Below are 25,626 nucleotides of genomic sequence, written 5' to 3' on the forward strand. Positions count from 1 at the left end.
CAAATGCCGAGCGAAACATTTTATCTCGCAGCAAGTTTACCGTACGAAAGCCAAGGTTTGTGGAGCCCGGGTGAACGAAATTTGGAGCATTTTTTCAGAAACTTTGTATAAAATATACGAAGCATAGTAAAACGCTTATATAGCATACAAAACAGTCCTATAGTTTCGTTGGCAAATGTGAATAAAACCAACCTGACGTCAAATGTAAAAGAACTGAAGATATCAACAGACAGGATTTATGATTATTCGGCTTGTAATGGAAAAAGCCCTTCAATAAATTACCCCCCTTCTTCAATAAACATTTTACACACATTACAGTGATGTTTTACATTATTTCCTCATGGAACAGTGAATCGTCCAATTTATAATATTAATTAAAAAAAGCAATTACAAACATTGGGTAAAATCTGATATTAGTGAACATAATCCATATCTTTTAAGACGTATAATAAGTTTTATATAATGAGTACACTTATTGCTAGTAATGATTAGAATATTTGGTTAAAGAGTACTAAACACATCTACACTTAAACAAATTAACAGACATACACAACAAACATACAAAGGCATCATAAATTCAATAAACCAACACAGAAAAAGACATGCAAACAGACATAGTACAACCCAAGTCGAAACAAAACATACACACACATAACTGTTGCTACAATCGTGCAAAACAAAACCCATGGTGCGAAGCATTCAACATCACTCATCGTTTTTATACTGTGACAAACATGTGTGCAAAACGGTGCGCACCGACGTGTATGTGGAGTAAAAAAATAGCAAAAATAAATGGTGAACGAAAAGCTCACAAACGAGCACAGTGCAACAGAGAAAGAGAGAGAGAGAGAAATAAAACAAAAACATAGGGGATCAAAATTCGTATCGGAAAAGGCGAAAAATAGAACCTGGGTTAATGTTGTAGTAAAATTCACTCCAACCATCGAGCCACACTTCGGCGAGCCGTGCATTGTTTTTGTTAACTATCTGCGAGGTGCCGCCCGGGAACGAGTACGGCGTCGACTTCCGGAAAACGTGGCCCACGCGGGAACAGGGCGCAATCTCGAGCGTACCACCGCACATCCAGACCTAATGCACGCACGCAAACGGCAACGCGGGGAGGGGGGAGGGAAAGTAAACAGGCACCACACCGCAAGCACGCGTGTGTGTGCGTGTGTGCATGTTGCGAATAATGTATTCCGATGATGAGCCCACCAGACACGACGGCGGGATACGTTCGTTCGTTCGTTGTTGTGTTTTGTGGCATCCACCATCCACGGGATCCACGGGAAGCAGCATGGAAATGATGATGGAAAACGCCCCCCCACGCATCAAAGCCAGGCGGGATACAGCATAAACCGGGGACGGACCCGGACCCGGTGGACGATTTGTTGTTGTTAGATTATAAATTTGTGGTGTGCAGAATATTTCCCATCCGCATGCAATTGATTGGTTCCGTTGGATCCACCGGTGTGTCGCGGTCGAGTCGAGTTTGATGCAAATTGCCCAAAGCGCGCGCACACAGGTATCATCATAAATGCCACCGTTGTTTTTTCAGCGTGATCGTTTTGTTAGTACGTTTTTGTTGGGGCAAAATGTTTTTAAATATATTTTCCGTTTTTAATGTTATTTACCAGTTAGGGGGCAGTAAGGGAGAGCGGATTTTGCGGTTTTCAATAATTATGCACCGTGTAGTTGGCGGCAGTGAGCACACACACGCGCGCGCGAATGGAGAAGGTTAAAAGGTGAAGCAATACAACAACAAAAACACGCACACACATACGGTATCAATTTTTTTACGGAGGGAGTAGAGAAGAAGAAAAAGAAGAGAAATACATCAAATTGGTTAATAGGTTAGTCTACGGTTGGAGGCCTAAAATGATAGAATATATTATTTGTTTAAATAGGTAACTAGCGTTTCACGGGCCGAGCAGAGGAACCAGAATTATCAGCAGCAAGAGCCAGTCGTGTACTACCATTTCCTGTAAAGCTATAATAAAGGACACACAGCGCAAGTTAGGTTTTACCGTTTGTTAAAACATCTACTTAGTTTTGTTTTTGTGGTTAATCAACACATGCCAGACAAGCTTTGAGCTACGTGTAGGCGTGAAAAATTATTGGTTTAACTTTAAGCAGCACACACACACTCACACTTAAAAGTGTTATACGTCGTAGATCAGTGCTATTTCTCCTAGCATTAAATATCTAAAGTTTTATTAAGTTTCTAAGCAGATCAGACCATCGTTTCAATTCGTGCTGCTTCTAATCCGATTCAATTGGATTAGTCTTTTGCAAACGAGGCTAAAGCTTTAAGTGCCTCGCAAGTAGATATAAGGTCGACATAAAGTCGACAAAAATGTTTCAAACATTGTTGTATATATATAAGTATGCAAAGAAGCCAGAGAAAGGATTGGTCTTTAACAGCATCTATTGGGGTGGAGCGGTTAGAGAGGAGATTTTTCATGACTCATATGAAACCCTTTCAAAAAGTGTGATGAAAAAAGAAATGATGAAGGATCGACAGACGTTTTTTAGCTTGAGAAGTTTTTTTGGGGGAGGATTTAAATAGAAAAGATTAGCACAAACGAAACGTGTTCAAACCTGGACTCATTTGATAGTAAAACTCTTTCCACTCGTCCAGCCACACCTCGGCGACGCGGGCCGCATTTTTCAGCACGATATTCGCCACACCGCCCGGGAACGTGTACGGTGACTTATCTCGGAACACGTGGCCGACGTGCGAGCAGGGCGAGATCTCGAGGATGCCACCACATTGCCATATCTGATGGGGTAGGAGTGAGGGGGGAGGGGGAAGGAGTAAATCAATTCAATTAATGCTCGGTACGACTTGTGTCCCCAGGTTTCGCAGGTCAGTTTTAGTGCTATGGAGCATTATTTCTGGCTGCTGCTGGTGCTGCTGCTGCTGGTGCCGCCAACGCTTCTCTCTTTGTGACGTTCGGGATGAATATTCTCGCAATACGCCTGTTTTTTTTTTCACGCGTAACACCTAAAATCAAAACAACCGTGGGAGGCACAGCACACTATGTTGTGTCCCCTTACCCACGGCTTACAGAACACAGAACGGGCCACACTTACCCGGAATGACATTTCCAGATTTTCGCCACCCCAAATGTCCATGCCCTCGTCGTACGAGCCGATTTCGTAGAAGTAGTCCCGATCGATCGAAAACAGTCCACCGGCCATCGTGGGCGTCCGCAGCGGTGCCGTGCGGTCGTGATTGCGTCGCTGCATTTCCCGCGCCGGCACACGGTACCTGTGCGGAGGATGGATCATGCATTAATGGAATTTGTCAACAGCCAGCCAGCCAGGGCGCGCGCGCTCTCGGCTACCGGGGCTCGTCGGGTGTCACCACTGCGACTGCTACTCACCAGCGGAAGTTTAGCTTCCAGTTAAAGCCTCCCCACGTCTGGTCGGACGCCGTCACGTACTCGAACGTTTCGTCCGATATCACGTCGATGATGGGACAGACGACCGTCTTGCGGTCCAGCACGATGCGCGCCAACAGTGGCTCCAGCCAGCCCTCGGTACATTCGCAGTGCGCGTCCAGGAATGTGATCACTTGCCCCTGTTGGGAATGAATTTGATTCCGCATGTTAAACCTCATTCTTTGGTGACTGTAACTACATGGCAACAACACACACACACACACACTTACAAACCCCATTACCCCAACGAAAGGGTGACCGGGAGAGTTTGTTGAAAATGTATGCCGTTGGCACAGTTTCTAGCCCACTTGCTCCTGGCTTCTCCTTACCTTAACGTGTTTGGCACCGAGCAGTCTGGCACGGATCAGACCGGACCGTTTGCCGGTCCGGAGGACGAACGTCGGTACCGGCAGCGTCCGGACGTACTCTTCCAGCTGGCGGCCCAAATGTTCCCGCTCGCTCGCATCATCGACGAGGATGATTTCCTTCAGCAGTGGCCGGGGCGACCGATTTATCACACTCCATATCGTGCGGAGCAGCGTGCTCCAGGCTTCGTTGTGGAACACGATCACAATGGAGGTCGTTGGCAGCTTCGCCGGGTAGTGTTTCTTTTTGCAGCTAGCGAAACGGGGAAGACAAAAAGGAAAGCAAATGTGCTTAGTTCGGCCTGGTGGAGGGATTCGTGCGATGGGTTGGTAGCAGTACGATGCATTTTTCCGATAAATTATTCATTTACAATAGAGACGACAACGAGGTTCGCGCGAAGTATGCTTGTAGGCATCGATTTGTATCATTTGGGGATAGTTTTATTGGGTATGAAATGTGAACGAACATTTAGATCATTAATAGCTTATTATCTGAATTCATTTCGTTGTTTAGATGGACTAAACTAATCATCCACGGATGCATTTTCAAACTATTTCCAACAAATAAAAGGGTATTGATGCAATTTTTACGGTTTAAAAACTCCAAAAGCTAACAAAAACTCCTTGCCTTCCCGAGCACTTTTTGCACCGTTTTGAACCACAATCACGAAACTACACGTTGATCCAAACAAACACTTATTAAAAGCCAGCCAACCACAAAACCAGCACGAAGCTATCCATCCTCAAACCAGTCTCAAGCAGTGGTGGAAATCTAATCCACAATCAACGTGTGTCTCTGGCGTCGTCGTCTGTTTGGTAACTAAAACCGATAAATAAACCCAAAACCTCACCCGTACTCCCGCATCACCACTATCGCCACCTTCACAAAAGTGGCTATCCTGGTTTTTCCCTAGAGGCAAACCCCTTCGTTTTTTTTGGCTTGGAAGGCCGGACAGTCCCGGAATAGATGGTTGAAACAAACGCATACCCGAGGCATCCGATACCTGCCGAAATGTGCACCACCATTCCCCCCTGCCAGCGTATCCTGGAACGGACAACACCGCCGGAAAACTACACCCGGTAGGGTTAACACTTTGCAAACAAATCGACAAAAGGTTGTGAAACATTCTTCAGCCGGTCAGGTTTTCCGTGCGATAGCAGACAACGGCCAGTCGTGGCAGTTGGAAAGCATCACAGGTCCGAGAAGCGAAGGTGACGCGCGTACGGCGTGACCCCTTGTCGAGCCGCCGTCACGATCGGACACATCCGGAGCGGCTGGAAACGCGCATTTCGCATTCTTTCGCATGTCGGAAAGCACGGGTACGCCCCAATTGCCAAATTCCACGAAGTATCTTCAGTGGAGGGACAAAACATAAAACTGGGATCGCTTCACTACTGCGATAGGAATTTCCTTGTAGGATTGCTCCCAGGGGATGGTGAAATAGATACATTTTTCTCTGCTGAAACTGTTTCGTACACCGATGATACACGCAGTAGAGTTACTAATATTTAACATAGCCCACCAAGCGCACAGCCCCGCGCTGTGCTGTAGATTGTGGGCAAAAAATCAAGCACCATCCACCGCTTAGGGGACCTGTTGTTTGAGATGCACCAGGCAACGCTTCGAACACGCGCTACGGCACGCCGTACGAGCCGTCGGGTATGGCGCAAACTGCTGATTTGTACGACGGCAAGCGCAAGCACAGGCAGAAAAGATTGACTTCGTTAAGTCAACTTTACGGCGACTTTTCCCCTTTATCTCGTTAGAGAAGTGGAGTGTTTTAGAGCGTGTGCCTTGCAAACAGGCAGGTATTAATGTTATGGAGCTCGTGTGTCTGTGTGTGTGTGTAGAGACTCCAGTGTCGAAGCATTCTAGCCTCAGGATCCAAAATATATCTCACATCAACTCACCAAAGAAGATACAAACACACACACACACAAAGGTTCACCATGGAGTGCCTGGGACGACACACAAGGTTCTCTCCCTGGCGAGCAATACACAGGAAGCCTCCGCACGGTTGTCTTCACGCGCGCATCAAACTGTCGTCCCGGGGGCCCTTTGCCAAGTATCTATTTTATCCATCGTGTGCACTCGTTTGCCGAGGATCTCATCTCCCCGACACACACACAGACACACACAGACATACCGCACCTTCCTCCAATTTGAAGCGATGTGAATAATGGATAGGTTTTTAACCAGGTTTGCAAAATCCGCTCAACGCTCAAACGCAGTGCGCCCCACCGAAAGTGTGCAAGAAGTTCCGTGCGGTTGGTTAGCAAGTTTCGGGCCAGGGCGTGTGTCTATTTACAGCTACGAAACTACTAACAAGTGCTTTATATGATGGCGTGCACATCCTTCTAACCGAAAAAAAAACCCGCCCCGAAAAAAGGAACGAAACACGAAATGAGAAAAGACTCCAGCAATTTCCATTTCCCGTACGCTAAATTGGAACGAGCCCTGTGCCAACTAGGAAAACGCCCCAGAGCGATTCACAAGTGAGGTGAGAGCTCTGTTTCTGTAGGGCTACGTTCATGCAGGGAACATGCCTACGTTGCAATAAAGCGTAGGTAAAACACAGTAGAAATACAAAAATGAACTTCTAGGACGGAGATGGCGACCGACGGGGTCCCGCATAACCGACCAATTTTCCGAGGGACATGTGGGATACGTACACACTTTAGAGCGATAAAAGGATACCGGTGCTCGGTGAGAAAAATATCCACCACCAGTGCTGCACCAAGACAGATGAAATGATTGACGGTTATTAGATATCAGGACATTTATTTACACTGTGTGAGTGTGTGTGTGTGTGTATTTTAGCAAGTCTGCTTGTTTCTCTGTGAGTGGCTGGGTTGGATTTTTCCTTCATCTGTCACTTATGGGGCGGCCATTATTTGCATTCGGGGTTTGATATTATTTATTTCGCACCTGTCTCCTCCAATATTAATGACAATATCTGGGGAAGATATCAATCTACCCGATTAGTATGACAAATGTATCGCATCAGCAGCAGAGCTAGAGCATCAGGGGTAGAATTACACTGCAGGCTTTTAGAAGGAGCTGCAGTTAATTTAATGTGAACTGCTGGATAATCTATTATCGGTAAGCATATTTTCAAACAGCAGCAGCATTTCATAATTTGTGAAAGGGAAATTATGAAAGAAAACTTCCCTTACCAATATTTTACAATCTAAGAGCATTTTGAATCGAAATGCCGGAAAACATTATAAAGTTTGTTCAGTAATAATTATATGATTAAAAATATTAAAATTAAATTTTTACAGGAAATTTCCCGAATATTGGTAAGATGACGTACACCATGTACAGTGGAGGCGCGACTGAACGAAGGCTACAGTTCAATGTATGATTTTGCATTTGTCTTTATGGGTAGATTATGCTAATATTGTCATTTCTTATTTCAATGAAACATTAACACAAGCAAACCACTGCTGAGAGTTTAGCAATAAATATTTCCATAAGCAAGATAAAAGTGTAGTAATGTGCATCCTGAGTCAGAATAAGTCAAATCTTTGCAGTGAATGAGTTCCATTAAATGATCATAAAGATTCTTTTTAACTAATGTAAAAGATAATTTGCCACATCGACTAGCAAATTATTCCCAGTGAATTTTTAGCATTCGTGAGTTTGACAGTACTCTCTCTTTCAAGAACTAAATCACGATAAGCAAATTAACATTCCACGTCGTCCGGCAAAAGTCAGTAGACAGTTAGTATCATGAATCATGAGTGAATTAAATAATTCACACTGTTGAGAAATTGTTCGCACCTTAACAAACATTGAACGCGAGTCCAGCATACCGGAAAGTCAAATTCTTACAATAGGCCCTTTTCCCTTTTAAGATCATGGGCTGAAATTTCAACCTGTCAGCTGTTTGCATTGTATAGCAGTGGTCAAACTATATGGGACGAGACCACCTGGTCTACATACGCTTTTATTCTAGATTCTGTCACTTGATCTCTTTAATGCACCTTGGGATGATTGTAAACATCACCTTGTTTTGCCATTTTTCGAGCAGGTACTCAAATCTAATTCTAGCTTTGAGGCTGAAATAATCTAGACTGACAATCGCAGGCTAGTTTTGTGTGTAGTTTTGTATGGAGCGTTGAAATGATTTCAGACGCCACCTGTCAAACTCCATATAAAAAAGCGGGCTAGTATCGTGAAAGGCCCCAATATTAGATTCGGATGTGCTTTGACAAGATTGTTTCCATTCTCTACACATTTCATTGTTCGATTGTACTTAAACCATGATGGCTCCGCAACCCTAGACAGGATTTTATGACCGTCCCAATAAATTAAGATTTATGAAAAGAAAAAAAACCGAAAATCAAACCCTATCAATGCACCGGGATTTAATGATGCACGAAATCTTCTAAAGGTTAGCTGTCACCGACTGACAAAAAGCTACATTGCTCGAACAAAAAACACTAAAACGCCGAACAGCGAATGAGGTCCATTGTTCGCGCTTGAAGTGTAAATGTCATCAACCCGCAGGAAATAATAGCCAGCCGGTAACACGAATGGCGCGCCACCGACAGAGCATTAAAGCTCATGGCACGCGAAACCTTTAATTTCTCCCCCAGTTCTACTCGAATCGTTTCCAACCTCCTCTTCTCCACCAGCCTCCATCAATACTTACTCGTGATGGCGCACATCGGTGAGCGATCGATTCAGCCAGATCATGTCACTGGCGAGGAGATTGAATTGATTTTCTTTGAACTTTTCCTTCATCAGCTCCTGCTGGTTCGCTGGAATTTTTACTGGTTTACCTGTGGAAATAGATGGGAAGGAGAGAAGAAAAAAAGAAGGGAAAAACTGTTATTTAGAAAGCTACAGGGGAAGCAAGACAAAAACGTTGCATGAAAAATGACGATCAAACAAAAGTGAGCAAATGAACGTGTGCAAGGACGGCAAGAGGGAACAGGAGAACACGCTCAAGCTAAACTTGATTTAAATTAAGGCTGTGTGTGTGTGAGTGTGGCTGATTCTTTCTTCCTCTTTCGAGTGCAGGACAAAGGTGGTGAAGCATATGCAGAGCAACGCAACACTTTCTGCACACTTCTACAGAACTCCTCGTGACTCCTGTTCGCCCCGAAGCTTTTCGTTTCCCTTCTCTCTCTCTCCCTAAATCCTTTTTTCTTTTCGGTTGAATTTTCTTTTCAATATCGTTTTTTTTCATTCCTGTTTCTACATAATCTTTAGACGTTTTGAAGAAAAAGCGTATTGAAGTAGAAGGGACATGGGGAGCAACAGAACGGATACCACCATCCTCACCACCTCCCCCTCGTTTGTTCTCTTCACACAAGAGTGAAAGAGTGATTAATGACATTTCGGTACGATCGAATAACACCGTAACCGCAGCGAGGGAAATACGGAAGGGAGTAGAACGGGAAGGGCGAAGGGGAGGGAGGATTAATTCCTCCCGTCGTTGGCACTGAGCACTGCTCAGTGAGCAGTGCCACTCTCGGACGAAGGAAAACGGCACAGTGGGTGGTAAAGAATGCATACAGCGAGCTAGAAGAAAAGCGCACCAGAACCCGGGACCCGGGTGATTTTGTGGTAAATGTTGATTTTAGCACACAGCAAGGGTTTAGCAAAACAACCATACCCACCACCTTTCCGATTTCCCCACCACCCATTTCGTCGTGATGAACGAAAGGACACCAAAGAAAGAATGCTTCTGGCATCTCCTGACTGGTTCCGTCTGGTCGAAAGGGGCTAAATTTGTTGCTTCAGAATTTCTCCCTTCCCACAACAACCCGCAACCACACAGAGAAACAGAGAGCAAAGAGCACCATATGCAGGAAGCCATGTAGCCTCTCCATCTCTCTCTATCTCTTCCCTACACACCGTCTGGAATCTGTGCATGAGTAAGCGTGAAGGTTGCGTGCCCCGCAGGAGGTAAGCGATAAATTATGCTCTTAATCAATCTGCTCCGCACTTTTTTGTGTATGTGCTGCCGCCCCGGAACCAACCAGCAGACACAGGGCAAACCCTAAAAACCAATACCGATACAAGGGTGAGCAGTGTGCGAATGGATGGTTACGCTCACACATTAGCAGGATATAAAATTCGCTCGTGTCTCGCGCGACTTTAGAAGAACTCCATGAGAAAGTTAGCTTCTTTTTCGTCCTATCCTCCTCTAGGTGCAGATTACTGTCTGTCGAAAAAGGGAGGCAAAAGAAGGTGATCGCTATGTCACAACGTTATAAGCAGCGTCTCTCAACGAAAGACATGCTCGTTTCATTGCACAATTATCCGTTCCCATGGTTCGGTTTAGCACGGGGAGCAAATTTAAATTGCCCCAAGGCACTGGCTGACGTTGCCGAGTTGGTCTGAGCTCACCGGGAAAAACAAGCTCAAACTAAATTTTGATGGAAAATTTCACCTCCTTCACACCACGCCACATGACAAAACAAGGCTCCTGTGGCAGTGGCAAGAGTTTAGACAATTTCCCACAAAACGAATACATGCTCAGGCCAACGTGGGGCTCGCTCACTTTAAGCGCGCACGTGTGTAAGAACCACTCATTACCTCTCTCATAACGATAATGCACAACCATCGAGCAGGCAACAGAAAGGAAAGCTCGACTTAATGCTCCGGCTCAGCACGTTGAGCCTCATAATCTGAGCAAATTTTCCGATGGATGAAGCCTTCCACCGCTCCTGTAAGAGCTGTACGAACACACACACACACACACACACACACGCAGATGCTCATACAAACAAAGGGCACAGGGGGGCGAAGGTAAAGCGAAGAATAACTTCCTTCATGGAATTATGATCACTTTATCACTTCACGCACAATGAACCGGGGTCGCCACCGCCTCAATGTGGGTGTGTGGGATGATGCCGGCTATGAAGTGGATTTCTCGGTTAGCAGGATTTATAAATCGAAGGGAGAGCAAAGGGGAAAGCCCTGTTACATGGACTTTGCAGTCATTCAACAGATAAGCTTGTAAAATGGTTCCGGCAAGCTGTTCTGGGAAGATAATAAATAAACAGTATCCCTCATAAACAAACGCAGCCTTTGCTGTTTCACAGATGCGGGATGGTGGAGTAAAATATACAAAGTTACTGTACTAATGAGGCAGTATGTGTAACGAACATGAAAAACCAATCCTCAGGAATGATTTAAATTCTTCATTCTTAATAACGACTGTTTTGTGGGTAAAAAGGCAAATGTGTGCACTGGTGATGTGCTCTGGGGAGCGCACCAACGACTCCTGTCCGACTCCTGCTATGGTAAGTCCAATTCTGACTTCAGAAATATCTGAACCACTTACCCCATCCTGAGTCGCCCGGAAGAGCTCAGAGTCGTTCGGAATCGTTTGTTGTAGTCCGGAGTCGTCCGAAATTGGGCAGAGTCGACGGAATCGAAGTCGTTGGGAGTCAACAGGAGCCGTCCGGTGCAATATGCTTGTGATCAGGCATTTCATTTCGTTGTGTTTTTTTATCTCTCATTTTGCGCGTGCACTTCGTATACAGGCCTTAGTTTCGACGGCCGTCTGCGGCCGACTAAGGACAACTCCGACGATTCCAAACGACTCCGACAACTCCGGACAACTCCGGACAACTCCAGACAACTCTGGACAACTCCGGACAACTCCGAACGACTCCGGATAATGCTGGGCGGACCTAGGAGTTGAAGTCGATTCAGAAATTATCGGAGTCGCATCGGAGTCAACACAGGATTTAGGCCAACCTTTTCCATCACTAGTGTGTGCTGAATTTACCTGTCTTTCCATTATAAATATTTCAATCTACACATCCCTTCCTTGCAGAAAACACTTTCACACCAATCATATTTCAACCAATACTTGTTGATGCATTTATTGAAAGGAACAAAAAAAAAAGATAAATTGAGCAGTTTTATTTTCAATTTAGCATCAGCCACAAACACTTCTATGACAACGTCGAAAGTGAACAAGCATATTTTTCACGCTCCAAGTAATTCCTCTTCCTTGGCTCCTTTCTCCTGCACCCACACAAACACACATCCCAGTGTCATTACTGTGAACCAGTGCCACACAATAAGATCGTTGAAAAATTAGCCACAACATTATTGGTCGCCTGCTGTGGGTCCATATATTGAGCAGCTTTTGCGATGGAGTAAAACTCTCATCATCGACACCGTTGAACAATGGTGATTTCCCGGCAAGTATTTCACACAAACACACACACGCACACACTTACCAGTAGCAGCCCATAGAGAAGCCGGAAAAATAAAACAAAAGCTCACCGAAGCGCGTTAAGAGACGAAATTAATGGGGAAACTTTTTTTCCACGCCACACCCGATATTCGCCCGATCGACGAAAGAGTACCACCGCAAGAGCATTCTCGCCGGTTGCGGTTGACACATTGTTCGAGCGAAACGTGTCATCGTGGCTTTGCCACCGAGACCGGCAAACTGATGAAAAATCTCATCCAGTGGACCACACACACCGGGATATGTGTTCTCAAACGTTGGGGGAAAGGTGTACTTTCGTGTGGCGCTTTGAACGCTTTACCGGACACACGGGTGGTGCTAATGGGCGAACAGTAGAAGGACACAAAACTGACATCCACAAACAATGGCGCAGCTAAGCTCTTTTATGCTATTTACCAATTTATTTCTCTACAACGCTCACCAGAACATACAGCATGCTTGAGGAGCAAATTGAAGAAAACTAGTAACTCCAATAAAGAATGCATCCCCGACGGAATGGCCAATACAGAGAGCACCCAGGGAAAATCGAAATCCCCGAAACCGAACCCATGGCCAAACTCTTACTGATGATCCGGTCCACTGGGGGTTTTGGCGAAAAAGTTAAGCTTGGCCATTCGGAACGTCCTTAAACCATGACGCGTCCATGTGCACTGATCACAAACACACACACAAGCCGAATCCCCAATGTCACACCACATTGCTCTTCTATTCTCGCGTCTGCTTGACATCAGCCGGATCAGTCGCTCACCAGCCAGACGATATCCCTTTAATACTCGGTGATCCCGCCGAACTCCACGATCCACGACACTTACCCATTTCACCGGGACGACCATAGTTTTCGGCGACCGTTGGTGCCTGCCGCCACTTCTTCAGCTCCTGCGGCCGGTACGTGCGAGGCATTGAACTGTCGGCATCGCGACCCCCGCCGCCGCCGCCGCCACCGTAGCCGCCCGGGTCGCCGAAGTTGTTCGAGTTGGTGTCAATCTCCTCCGCGTCCACGATGGGATCGTCGTCCTCGGGGGCAGCCGCCCGGCGTTGTTGCTGCGACTGTCGGGCTGCATTTGGCACCTGGAAATAGAAAAACATTAGAACGATATTAGTGGACATTAGGCGAATGTTTTCTGGTGAGTTCTAACTACAATAGTGCCTGGATTAAACTATCGAGAAAGAGAAGTATGCAACTGGGGAATGTAAAAAGAAGCTCGGTTGACCTTTAAAGCAATCGTTAGACGACTGTTATTGACGATTAAGGAACGTTTTATTACTTTGCCAATCATCGTCTCAGCTTGTAAAAGTGTCTGCACTAGGAAGCTCTTCCTCCCTCTATGCATGAATGCCCTTACACTGCAATAAGAAACCATTAACCAGCGTTGCTTCCTTTCCGACATTCCACAGGTGGGAGAAACAGTTTCATTGCTTAAGTAGCTATTCCATATAAATGAAGAAGAGCAACACCGAACGTACAGTGTACGGAGGGGTACACTGAAACCAAATGAAAAACGGCGAGTGCAAGAGCATATCGAAGCATATTTTGCTATCATCAGCATCCGACATTATGGAACACACTGCACCCAGCGTCTACCATACCATGCGGCGTCAGGCGTCGTGTGGCCTGCGAATTGAGCGCATGTACTCTTCTCTGCACGTGCTTGATTGCATATCAAGCGAAACTGTTTGGAGGTAATTAGGAGCAAAATTTAATGAAGTAATTAAGCAGTTAGCGAGCGTGGACGGGGTGTGATGGTACTTGGTACCGTTTTACAGTTCTACAGATACACCAATAAACACCTTAGGGTGTTGAACGGTGGTTGTATGGCACGTTGATTGTGGTTAACATTTATCATCTGAATTGTAAGCAAGAGAAGACAGATAAATTAGCATTTTCAATCACGTTTTTGGTTATTGAATTATTGATTCGTTTTCAAAATTTAAGAATATTTTAATGAGAGCTATTGTCACCTACTTTACCATCATTACGACAATTCCAGAATAAACTAAAAAGCTGTAATTGTATTCAAAGGAGTTCTTTTTATTGGAATAAAATTCTCTTAAATATGTTGCAGTATGTAAAATACATTATTTAGCATGTACTTTTAGACGTCTTTAATTTGAATAGCGTTGATTATTTTTTCCAAAAAGCTGAGAAATTTTAAGATTTTAATTGAGCTGATATTTTCTTCTTCTTCTTTTGGCTCAACAACCGTTGTGGGTCAAGGCCTGCCACTGTACCACTTTCTTGTGGAGTTGGGCTTTCAGTGACTAATTGATTCCCCCCATAGCAGGATAGTCAGTCCTACGTATGGCGGGGCACCGTCTATTTGGGGCTTGAACCCATGACGGACATGTTATTATTAAGTCGTACGAGTTGACGACTGTACTACGAGACCGGCCCACTGATGAACTGATATTGTTCACATATATTATGTTTTGTGCTACAACCCCTAATAGTATGATGTGCTCAAATTGCCATAACTTTCCACATTTGTTTAAACTATGTGTGTCATAGAATGGGACCAGATTCTTGGAATTATATTTCGCGTAATAACAACAACTCTCACACAATAGTGTTATTGCCACTTTTAATAAATAAACACCCAAATAAACAAATAAAACCGAAACTTTCACTCGCCACTTTCCTTTCTAAGCAACCGTCAATCGTTGGGCTACCATACTCCGGATAGAAGATTCTAAACCAACTTTACACAGCGCTTTGCATGGTGTCGGGAAACTTTGCCCCTCCGCAAAGAACGCCACACGCTCGAGAAGAAGGGATAAATAAAACGCATCGAGGGATGCATAATCTTACGCCAACGTAACAGAACAGAGTTTCAAGTTTCCCGCCCGTACGGACCCGCTGTCGTTGAATGTCCGTCCCGATCAGTGTCTGCTCTTCTTGGCCAATAATACCGCACGGTTGCATCTTTGCTGACCGCACACACTTGCCCACTAGCGCTGGTAGCAAATCGAAACGAGTCCCAAGTAAGTGAATAAATAAATTATTTATAAACTTTACGCACGGTTAGGATAAGAAGGCAACACTCAACCCTCTGGCTGAGGTTAGTTTGTATTGGGTGCAGGGCGATATGTTGAAGAGTGCAATGAATAGCTAAACCATTCATACCGCAGAGCATTGGATTAGGTTTACTTCTTGAGTATTTATGCTTCCTTACCACCATACGACCACACCGAATCGAGTGAGTTATCAATAAGAAGTTAGTTTTCGGTTTTATTTGATTTGAACCGCAGAAGAACCACTACAATCTTATTGTAGTCAATACAAACTTATTATGCTGTACTTTTACACTTTTGTTTTATTCCTCTTTCTTTTTATCTATTTATACCCATTCTGTAAGTTGATAAGCTGTATGTAATTTGTATAGCTGTTGTACTAAACACAAATATTTCGTTTTTTTTTATACTAACAAGATAAGCAATTTGTGCCCTCTGAAAGAATAAAAACACGTCTAAATCGCAATCGAAAATTTACAAAACTGCATAACACCGCTGTATGCATCCAACAATACAGCAAAATGACTTTTTGTTTTCAAAACAAAAGCTAAAGCTTACCGTTTACAATAGCATCGAAGAACTGCCACCGAAGAACCTCACCGAACGATACAGAAAGCACAAGTTCAGCATACAAAGTTCTTCGCCGGCAAGATTAACGAAGGCATCCGAAAGACAACATCCAAGATCCATGGTACAAAACCGGTGTAATAAATTCACATGGAAATTTAATTTTCTTTGTTACGATATCTTGAACCATTGCTAGCCCGTTTTCTGTGGCTTATAGGTACTGTATTGTTTGTACGCTATCTCTCCCAGCAGCAGGACCGAACCGAATGTATCGCATGAAGCACGTGCACTTATTCACAATCCACTCGTTGCACAATCCTGGAATATCGACAGGTGCAGCCGTAAAAGAAAGCTTACCGGTTGTTTCTGTACTTTGCATGCGTGACAGTTGTGGTGGTAGCCCTACGGCAAATAAATCAGCGATCACGAAATCAAACATTCCGATGCGAAGGAATTTCCATGCAATTGCACGGCAGATGGAGCATTCTAGACAGGAGGTTCGATCGATGAGCACACACTCGTCCTGCCAAACGAGTGAAGGTGAAGAATTTCCTTCTTGTTTTGTAGTTACACAAAGGTATGCGGGGTTAGCGATAAAATACTTTGGATTGTTAGAAGACAGTATGCAGGGGTGTAGAAATTGTGAAAAGTAATTTATAAATACATAACTTTTTAGACTCTTTTTTATATCATTTAATCTATAAAGTGCCTGCAGCAGATAAATGAAACAAATAATCAAAAGTGTTGCAGATACTGAATACAAAAGAAAACTAAATACAAGCGATTTTCCGTTCCAAATTTCTAAAATTATAATTAAAATCCAATTAAAGGATCTCGTTGTGCACACAACACACGCAGACAATTTGCACACAAAGCTTGACAAATAACAACACCTATCATCCAGTGATGGGTCAGCTCATTCAACGATTGCCTAAAATTAAATCATCGTGCTCTATTTGAAAAGGGGGTGTTTGAGGCTGATCGAATACACATGTAGTACGGCGTGTGCACTGCACTGCAATCACCCTCGGTGTACTCCGAAGCAAGTACAAAACAAGCATTCCCCCAAATGGGAAAGCGCAGCAGCAATGCAATCTACAAGCCAAATCCATGGCACCATTATATTCCGCCTATCCGGGGATTTCGTTGCACCAAAAATGTTCAACGGACGTAATGAGCAATTTGTTTAATCGCCTCGAGCCTGTCCCTTTAATCATGGCGGTGCACATTGTTAGCTACTAGCCGGGTTCGCATCATTTGCAAACGACCGGGAACATAACACAAACCGAGGATTTGTGGATACAAATCGGGTCAATATTTAAAGTCAATGACTGCTACCGCTTTCAATCGGTGTGATAGGGGTGCCCGTCCCACTGCCCGGGTGCTTTTACACCCCGGCCAAACCGGGGGAAAAAGCACGAGCCGTTCCGATGCGTATGGAAGGGCGCAAGGGCAAGGGGGAACAAATTAAATTTCTGAAAATCACTAAAATGACAACCGTTTCACGTTGCTTCAGCTGCAGGTCAATTAATTAAATGTAAGTGATTTAATTTTGCGGTACTCTACTGAAGCATCTCACTTGCATTCTCGCTATAGAGAGCGAACAATTGGTACAGCGAACGGACACCAATTGTCATTAAATGAGATTTTAACACAATTGTTGATTGAGTTCGCAACTAATATTAATAATATAATATAAAAATACTTAAATTAAATATTGATTTTTTTACTTGAAGACTCCTTCATTCAAACTCCCTATATCTGTGGCTCATACGTTTTGAAGAACATTTGTTTTTTCATGGAGAACATCCTGTTTGATAACCTTTTCTGTGTTTTTATTTCCCGCTTGATTCCCTGTACACATCCAATGTCTTATCTAAATCGTACGCTTCAAAACAAATGTTCTTTCACTTACTTGTCTAATGTTTCCCTATTCATTCAACACATACAGGAACATCGGACGGCATGGCGTGTGAAGGGATTACGATGGAAACAGTGATAGGCCATTTCAAAGCTTACGTCCTAAGGCTGGGCCCATAAGCCTGTACAGCCAGCCATAAGATGCCTCTGTGAAGGCAAAAGGCGTTAACGTATCCTGTCAACCCGCACCGGGAGACCAAGCGGTGCTGATTTAATAAATCCAATCTAGCGAGACACGAGCTCCAAAGACGACACCGTCCGACGAAGAGAACACACCGATCGCAAGACGCGTGTTGCTAAAGGGCATGAAAATGTGTAGCCTAGTCGAAAGTTTCGAGCCAGCACGTCCCAAGAGCGGAAAGTTTAACTCTGTGCCATGCACAGCGACGCTAGCCGTGGGTCACATTTTGTGAAGTAGATCAGCTTTATTTCCTTTTCCAATACACATGCTCGTCTTGCGTTACTTAATTAAGATGCACACTCACCGGGAGAGAGCGAAAATGCAGGAGAGATAATGCCACTCCATCAGAGATCCCACACAAGGATTGGAAAAGAGGCGATCCCAAAGCGAGGGATGGCAAAGAGGACAATTCCGTAACAATTCCGACCAAACTCAATTGGTTGGTAAATCTTCATTAATTAGTTTACTCCGTGCGCTTGTGCGCTTGCCGACGCCATAGCCGACCCGGTTAGGAAGGTTTACCGAGCGTTCACTTCTACCATCCTTTTCCTTATGCATTTTACAGTGCAAGAAGGTTAAGACGAGTTGTGTGATTCACATCAGGTGACCTGAAAATGTTCACATTCGTTACGCAGTACAAGGAGCCGGTAACCAGGCTCTAAAATGATGATTTTATTGGATTTCTAAGGAACTAATGTCGTTCTCTTGTCCAGCTACATAATTAATATAAATTGATGAACAATGCTAGTAAATATTGCAAATGTAAATCTTCTGCAAATGGTCTTGTCTATCAATCTGGAGAAGATTTTCACCATAACATGAAGACTGTCTGAAAGTGGTAATTGTGGCATGTTTAAACATTCTATTGTTGGATGTTTTTAATTGCTCATAAAGATTACTCCGGGCTGCAGTAACACTCCGCTCTTCGTAGCGTATCGAATTGCAGAATGCAGCACAATGGCTGGGTACGATGCCTACAAGACCAGAGACAGCCAGGATTGAACTAATGCGAGTATCGATTGAAATGCGACAGCTGGTCATGGTGCAGTAATTGTTCCAGGGACGAACCGATATTCAATAACCATCAGCCGTTACTGCGCTTGTACTATCATCTCGCATTTGAATCGGGTTTCATGTTCACACAAAACCACATAGATTTCCTTCACTTTATTTAATTTCCATTCATCACAGAGAAAAATATTTAACACACATGAACAGTGGTAGGGTTTTATTGGGTCAAAGGTAAATTAAAAAAATCAATTCAGATTCATCTAAACTCCAAAGATTCTTTTGGTAGTGAATTTAAGGAGAGAAAAAAATATGTGTATAGTATAATGCTTTGACATTGATTTAATAATAAAACGATTTACACACAAAGAACATTGAAGATAAACTAGTAAATAGAATCTTTGTAAAGGTTATGAAAAACTGCGAATCTGTTTCAGTGCATTTTCATGTGCTATGAATTATTACAAATACTGCTGACAGCTGAAACCACGCAGTGAGATTGTGAATGTTGAAGTTCATTAAAAATGATATCATGACTAATTGACTTGTAAAACCAAGTAAATCCATTTTTTGAAATCAAAACTCCACCATTCAAACTTCCTGCTCCAGCGAACAAAAAACCACCGGTCCAACCAACATTTAACATTCTAACTTATGGCAAAAATTATGCATGCAAAAGTGAAACCCACAAATGGTCCTACCATCTTGCCGATTCAATATCTTGCCAAGGAAATGCACAGCTGCATTCACTTCCTCGCACCCCCTCCGTCGTACGAGCGCAGCATTTCAAATGCATTCGAAGAAAATGCATCAGTTAGCAACGTTGCACTCTAAGGCCCGCGCACAAACACACACACACACACACACACACAAACACACTCCCAACTACTCTTGGTCTATCATCATAGTGAATTCGAACCCGCAAACACAATAGTTCAATTTTGTGAAACGTTTAACTCAAACAAAAGGGCTTCCTTCCTTCCCTGCTTTGTGCACACTGGATTCAAATGCTGCCCCATTCTTCTACACTGCAACCACCGGCAGCACACAGCCGCGGATATAGTTCCCAGAGACACAGTGTGCCAGTCTCCAGATTCCCGTTTGCATCTGCCTATTCTCTTTTTGTGGCTTCTCAAACGGTCTCTATACACACGGCGGCAGAGAGCAAGAGCAATTGGAGCCGAGTGCCACGCAGGCATAGAGCGCCATCCGTATGTCATCAAGCCACAAAATTGACAATGATAAACAGTTGCATCAAAGCTCAGCAGAACGCACAGACCTCGCGTTGCTCGTTGATGTGTGTGTGTGGTGATGAGGAGGATTGAATTCTACACATTGGCTCTCGGTGATGCATCCGAATTGTGTTTAAACCGTACACATGCCGTCCGCATTCGTTGAACGGGATTGAATGATGCCTCACTGGAGATGAAATTTTGTGTACTTCAATTTTGCAAACATTCGCCTCGCGTTCCCGCGCTAGCCTATACGCGAGTTTTCGAACGAGTTCGGAAAAGTCTGCGAAAAATACCAATTGTTTGCGGAAGCTGCACAACGAGTATCATCATTATTACCTTTCGGTCCTGGAGCCAGAAACTCGATATATTTGGCAATCGGCTCACTTTCCACGTCACTGTTTTCCATCCACGGTCTAAGGGTGGCGAGAAAACGAAGCACGCCATCGACATATTGTTGACCTTTTATCCCCCTAGAATCCTTTCATTCCGGTACGCTGCAAAGCCGCAAGCTGTCCGTCATTGTAAACAGCAGCAACAATGCACGTTGGCAGGATGTGCCATATTAATCTTCTCCGGGAGGGCCCACGGTACACGGGACCCGGTTCGCCGGCGCTCGAGTGCAATGAATCGCGATATCGACCAGCGCCCGGACCCATTGGCGGCGGCGGAAGCCCATTATCCGGTTTGCATCATTCGTTCATATTTCAATTAATTAGTCGGAAATATTGCGCTCGCGCGCTGGGGGAAAGTTTATAATTCCATCAATTATGGTGCCGCGTTCTTTTCACTTCGTTCGTTAATATTCCGCGCATTTCCATTGATTCCGTTCCGAACAATGTTCGTTCCAAAGAAAGAATGAAATGTGTTTTCATTTCGTCGCTTTTATTGGAGCATTTTAATTAAGGCGAGAGCATGGGTTGGTTGGATTTCGATTCTTTTCTTGTCAATTTTTTTTTATTCAATGTTTAACAACAATATTATTTCCCGTTTGGAAGGAGTTAAAGGTTCAACCAACAGTCATTATAATACACTGACGATGAAGCAACTCGACCATGTGAGAGGAGGTAAACAACTTGAACATTCCAAGTATGCCCGTGCATAATCCCTTCGGTACTGGGAAGTCCAAATGGATGCACACACTCCTATATTGTTGCACATTCCAGCCACTCCTTTCAGAGACGAAAATATCACCAAAGTACCATTTTTTGTTCAGCAAAGTCCCACCCCAAAAAGCTTAAAAAAAGCACATTGGCCGACCTCGAAAATGCTGAAACCATTATAGTCAAAGGTTAGAACCCGTGTGGCACATACCACATCAGCTTCCGAATCATCCCCAGCGGTAGCATTAATTCCCACAAAACTTCCCCCATTACTATCGGCAACCACCACTTCCCGGCTACCCCGGCGGCCCTCACGTCCGCAGCTCGCTTGGCACCCATAGAAGGCATACTACGACTTGTACGAGGAATTTCTCCCCGTTCTCTCTTTTTTTGAATGTAGGGTTTTACGTTTTTGTGAAAAGTGTAAAAGCAAAGTATAAAGTACAGCTTTTTATCACTCATTAGGGAATTATCCTTTCGCCTTTCGGAGTTTTTGTTTTGGGTTTGTAGCGCGGGCATGCAAAAAAGAAAACAATGGGGGGGTAAAGAAGGTGGAGCAAAATTATGCTGGCTGCCACACTAGCACAGCAGCAGTGGTAGCAGCACATCCTGGTTGTCTTTTATATTGAGATAAAATAACCATGACCGGCAGGGGCTCGGGGAACTCTGGTACAGGAATGAACAATATTGTAAATTTAAGCTCCATCATGTGACTTCGGGGTATAGGTTAGGTGATAACTACCCTCATTTGGGACGTTGGTGAAACATTTTCCCCCCACCAAGCCCGGTGGTGGCGGGGCAGAATGAAGAAAAATTGTTACGCGATTCTCCCAATCACACAATCACGAAACAGGCATACCATCATGATCATGCAATACACACATCGTCCGGTCCCTTCCTCTTCCGGCAAACGATTTGCTCGCAGCACAAGCAAACACATCAAAACGTGTTACCAGTGCAAATCACAACCCGCCATTAAAAACAAAAACAGTCCGTGAGAGAGGAAAAACTTTTCATGGCTAAGCAAGAAGGTTGGAAAGTCGGCCCGCTCACATACTCAACCGTGGCATTATATGGCTTGGCATTATACTTTTAAGTGTTCCGCGCCACCCGTGCGCCACAGAGCGCACACAATGCTTCTGTTTCCCACCTACGGTTCCAACATGCATTGAGGAGGCGGCCGTAGAGACATCGTCAACCGATGGCCAAGGTTATGCGTCTTGATTTTGCTCCAGTTTCTGCTATCGCCACCGCGCCCCTCTGTCGCTCTGCTTATAACCTAATAAACTGACGCAAATGCAACAGCAGCTGCTGCTTTCCGTAATTTCCATAGCACTGAGATGAATCTTTGATTGCATTACAATTTAAATTTTTCTGCTCTGATGCTTCCATGGTCCTAGTGGCAGCGGGCAAAAGCTGCGTTTCACGTACCAATAAATGTTATGCTCGATAAAAGATGTCAAGTATGTTTCTGATTTTTTTTTTTTTGCATATGTTACACAGATTCAACGATGCAATTTTTTCACGTAAAATAAAAAGTTATGCATTAACATAAAGTTTTTCCAATCGATAGTCCAGAAATGTGATGTTATTTTTTCGAAACAAAAATCTAAATATCAAACACTTAAGATTTTTTTTTAAGAATGCAACTTCTCTTCTTCTTCTGCTTCTTCTTTGGCTCAACAACCGTTGTCAGTCAAGGCCTGCCTGTACCACTTGTGGGGTTGACTTAAGTGACTTATAGGATGCAACTATGAACAAAACTACACTAAAAGGCATAAAACCTCTAGATTCAGAGACTAGAGTCTAAATCCGTTCAGTGTTTCTAAAAGTACAAGATTTGACAGTCTCACAAATTCATTTCATTCGATTCAAAAGGTTAATTTCTTTACTGGTTTCTTACATTTAACTAAGTTCCCGTGAGTCCTTCTATTATGAACTAGAGTTTATTTAAACTTTTTAAACAGAAACCGCAGATTCTGAAACAATTCCGTTCGAAAAGCACACAAACCCGAGTACTCCAACATGAGAAGTGTCTGGCTGTTTGTGCTTTTCCACTGCTCAAAAGTTCATTTGTTACTTTGCATGAATGGGTGTCAATTTATTTTCACCGTACCTTTCCACCGTTCTCCGAATGGGGGCACATTTCGCCGAAAAGTGGCCCCTTGCCGGAATTCACCGGCTACCTTTTCTCACGTAGTGCTGTAGAGAGATGGACAAAACTTTTGCAGTCGTGCGTCGAAAGCACATTATCGTCGAGAAACAAACAAAGATTGCTATGATTTGCTAGGTAAGCTCATTTCGGAAGAATGACACCAGCCCAATGCAATAAAAAGTAAGCAGCACCGGAACGTTGTTAAGCATAATGGACAGAAATAATGTAACATTTGGAGCGTTTTTCAAGCAATATTTATTTCCACGTTCTACTTTTCGGTATTGGCTGGCAAAGAAGAATGTTTTAAGATTTTAAGATTAGGATTTAATTGTTGATTTGAAGAGGCGAATGAAGCCAATCGGCTCAAAGTCTCGATATAACATATAACGTTTCGGGAAAATAAAAAAAAAGATCAATTATAAATTATTATTTAAAACACAAAAAGTTAACAAAATACTAGCATTAAGGAAAACTACACTAGAACTACAAAAGAAGAATTATTTTTGTTTGCTTTTGTTTATTAGCGACCTTTGCTTGTACCACGGCCTTATCATGTTGCTTATGTCAAAACATGAAGACCATTTTGCCCCAAGTGAAACATTTTACAAACTTTAACTTTAAAACTTTACATTAGATTAAAATGATTACTTTTTTCACGTAAATCGTAGATAAATATCATGTACCTGAAAACACTTTTTTTTTTTGCTCTAATTGTATGTCAAATTCTTACAAAAGCTTGTTTTCAAGACAGCGAAAATTACATCGTTTCGAGCAAACATTTTATTTGTTAGTTTATTCACATATTTTGAAATCTTAGGTTGTGAAACGTTCATGGTGGGCTTTAAACACTGTATTTGGTGTGTTTCAAACATTGGAAGATATTACAACCGTTTTAATTTGCCAATAATGCAGGTGGCCATTTCGCCCAACGTAACTATTTGTCCCCATGTTCCCCTAATAATTGAACGATTCGACCAACCTGCTACCAGCACAGCAATGTTTGCTTTATTTTTGCTACAGTTTCCAATTAGATTCGATTCCATGAAATTTGTGATTTGTGAGGCAAGTTACTTGCCATCGATCACAATTCGAGCTGCCTCAATTAATACGACTATTTCTTCAACATCATTTTCATGCTCGATAAATTGCTCGCTACTTTACTAAAGCTGACTTTTCCCTTTTTTTCATTCTTACCGCTTACCCATCAGCAGCCCCAAGCCATTCCTAATGCTTGTGCGATACTGTATAAATGTTTATTGTAATGGTAGCGCAAATGCCATTCGCGGCGCATACTTTGCGAATGCTGACGAACGATAAAATAAGATTGTCGCGTTTACGCCTAAGAGCTTCTCGCCATCTTGCACCTCACCCCGGTCGTCCTGCAATTCAGCCGTTCACATTGAGAATCGTTCACGAAAGTCAAAGCATGAAAAAAGACACACTTACATACACACAAACACACACACACCTGCCGCAAGAAACTGACAAAACACTTTTCACTTTTCCACCGCCACATTTCACTCCCGCGATGGTCTGCGGCCGTGGAGGAAAGCATCTTTTATAGGCGAGAATGAAATGAAAATCGAACGAAATAAATCTTCCACCACCGTGCACAGCAATCTATCCAGCAGCAGCACGCCGTCCCGACCTTTCCCCCACGGAGTCGGAAAATCGTCGCAAGTCACAATCGTGCAACAAATAAAAACTCCGCGCACTGTACCGTGCTAGCGCAGCCGATGCCAGAAGTTTATGGTGATAAATTTTATTTAAAAAGATGAATGGTTTTGCGTACCAACACAAACGCACACGCAAGTACACACAGCTCGCTGCCGTCCTTTCGGGCGGAGGCTTTAACCAGCGGGGAGTTGAGGAGGCCACCTCAGCTCATCAATGAAGGACGAAATTGAAATAAAATCGTTAAACACACACACACACAGCCTGCAGCTGGTGAAAAATGCAAATAAAATGTTTAACGCGGGAGTGGGTGTGTGTAAACGGGTGGTGGTGGTGGGGCCGCCTGGTGGAACCGGCCGCAGGACCACTGCTGTCGCTTAGAATGGTGAGCGTATTAAATTATTATTAAGTTGCATGGCCGCCACGACGTCCACGATGAAGGCAGCGGCGGTGGAAAGGCTTATGTTGGTGGCACACATTTTTATGTTTGCTTTCAATCTTATTGCGAAAATAAAATAAATTCAACTAACGCAAATATTCAATCGCTGCGCCACAGGTTAAGAGGCACCGGGTACATGAATAAACAGTGTGAACACGTGATGCGTGATTGCTTCGTGCTATAAATATGAATGATTTGTACCGATTAATTCGTCAACGTTATAATTCCGTTACACGCACACACTTGAGGCGTGTCATAAATCAGGATTCTGGGGATAGACATTTAAATGTGTATAA

At 43.7% G+C, this 25,626-nt stretch overlaps 1 protein-coding gene across 2 annotated transcripts in view; it reads right to left on the minus strand.

Annotated features, from left to right (window-relative positions):
* LOC121595272 (polypeptide N-acetylgalactosaminyltransferase 5) overlaps positions 1-25,626 on the minus strand; it is a 44,650-nt gene that overhangs the window by 5,843 nt on the left and 13,181 nt on the right. The window contains exons 2-7 of one of the 2 annotated variants that reach the window (XM_041919130.1): positions 12,855-13,110; positions 8,473-8,602; positions 3,776-4,064; positions 3,390-3,586; positions 3,097-3,274; positions 909-1,089 (exon numbers count right to left, since the gene is read on the minus strand). In XM_041919130.1, the coding sequence (XP_041775064.1) occupies positions 909-1,089; positions 3,097-3,274; positions 3,390-3,586; positions 3,776-4,064; positions 8,473-8,602; positions 12,855-13,110 (1,231 nt within the window). Of the gene's footprint in view, positions 1-908; positions 1,090-2,601; positions 2,783-3,096; positions 3,275-3,389; positions 3,587-3,775; positions 4,065-8,472; positions 8,603-12,854; positions 13,111-25,626 lie in introns of both variants that reach the window. The other variant, XM_041919129.1, reaches the window with a different exon arrangement.

Source organism: Anopheles merus, chromosome 3R, assembly GCF_017562075.2.
Source record: "Anopheles merus strain MAF chromosome 3R, AmerM5.1, whole genome shotgun sequence".
In the NCBI taxonomy this organism is placed as follows: domain Eukaryota; kingdom Metazoa; phylum Arthropoda; class Insecta; order Diptera; family Culicidae; genus Anopheles; species Anopheles merus.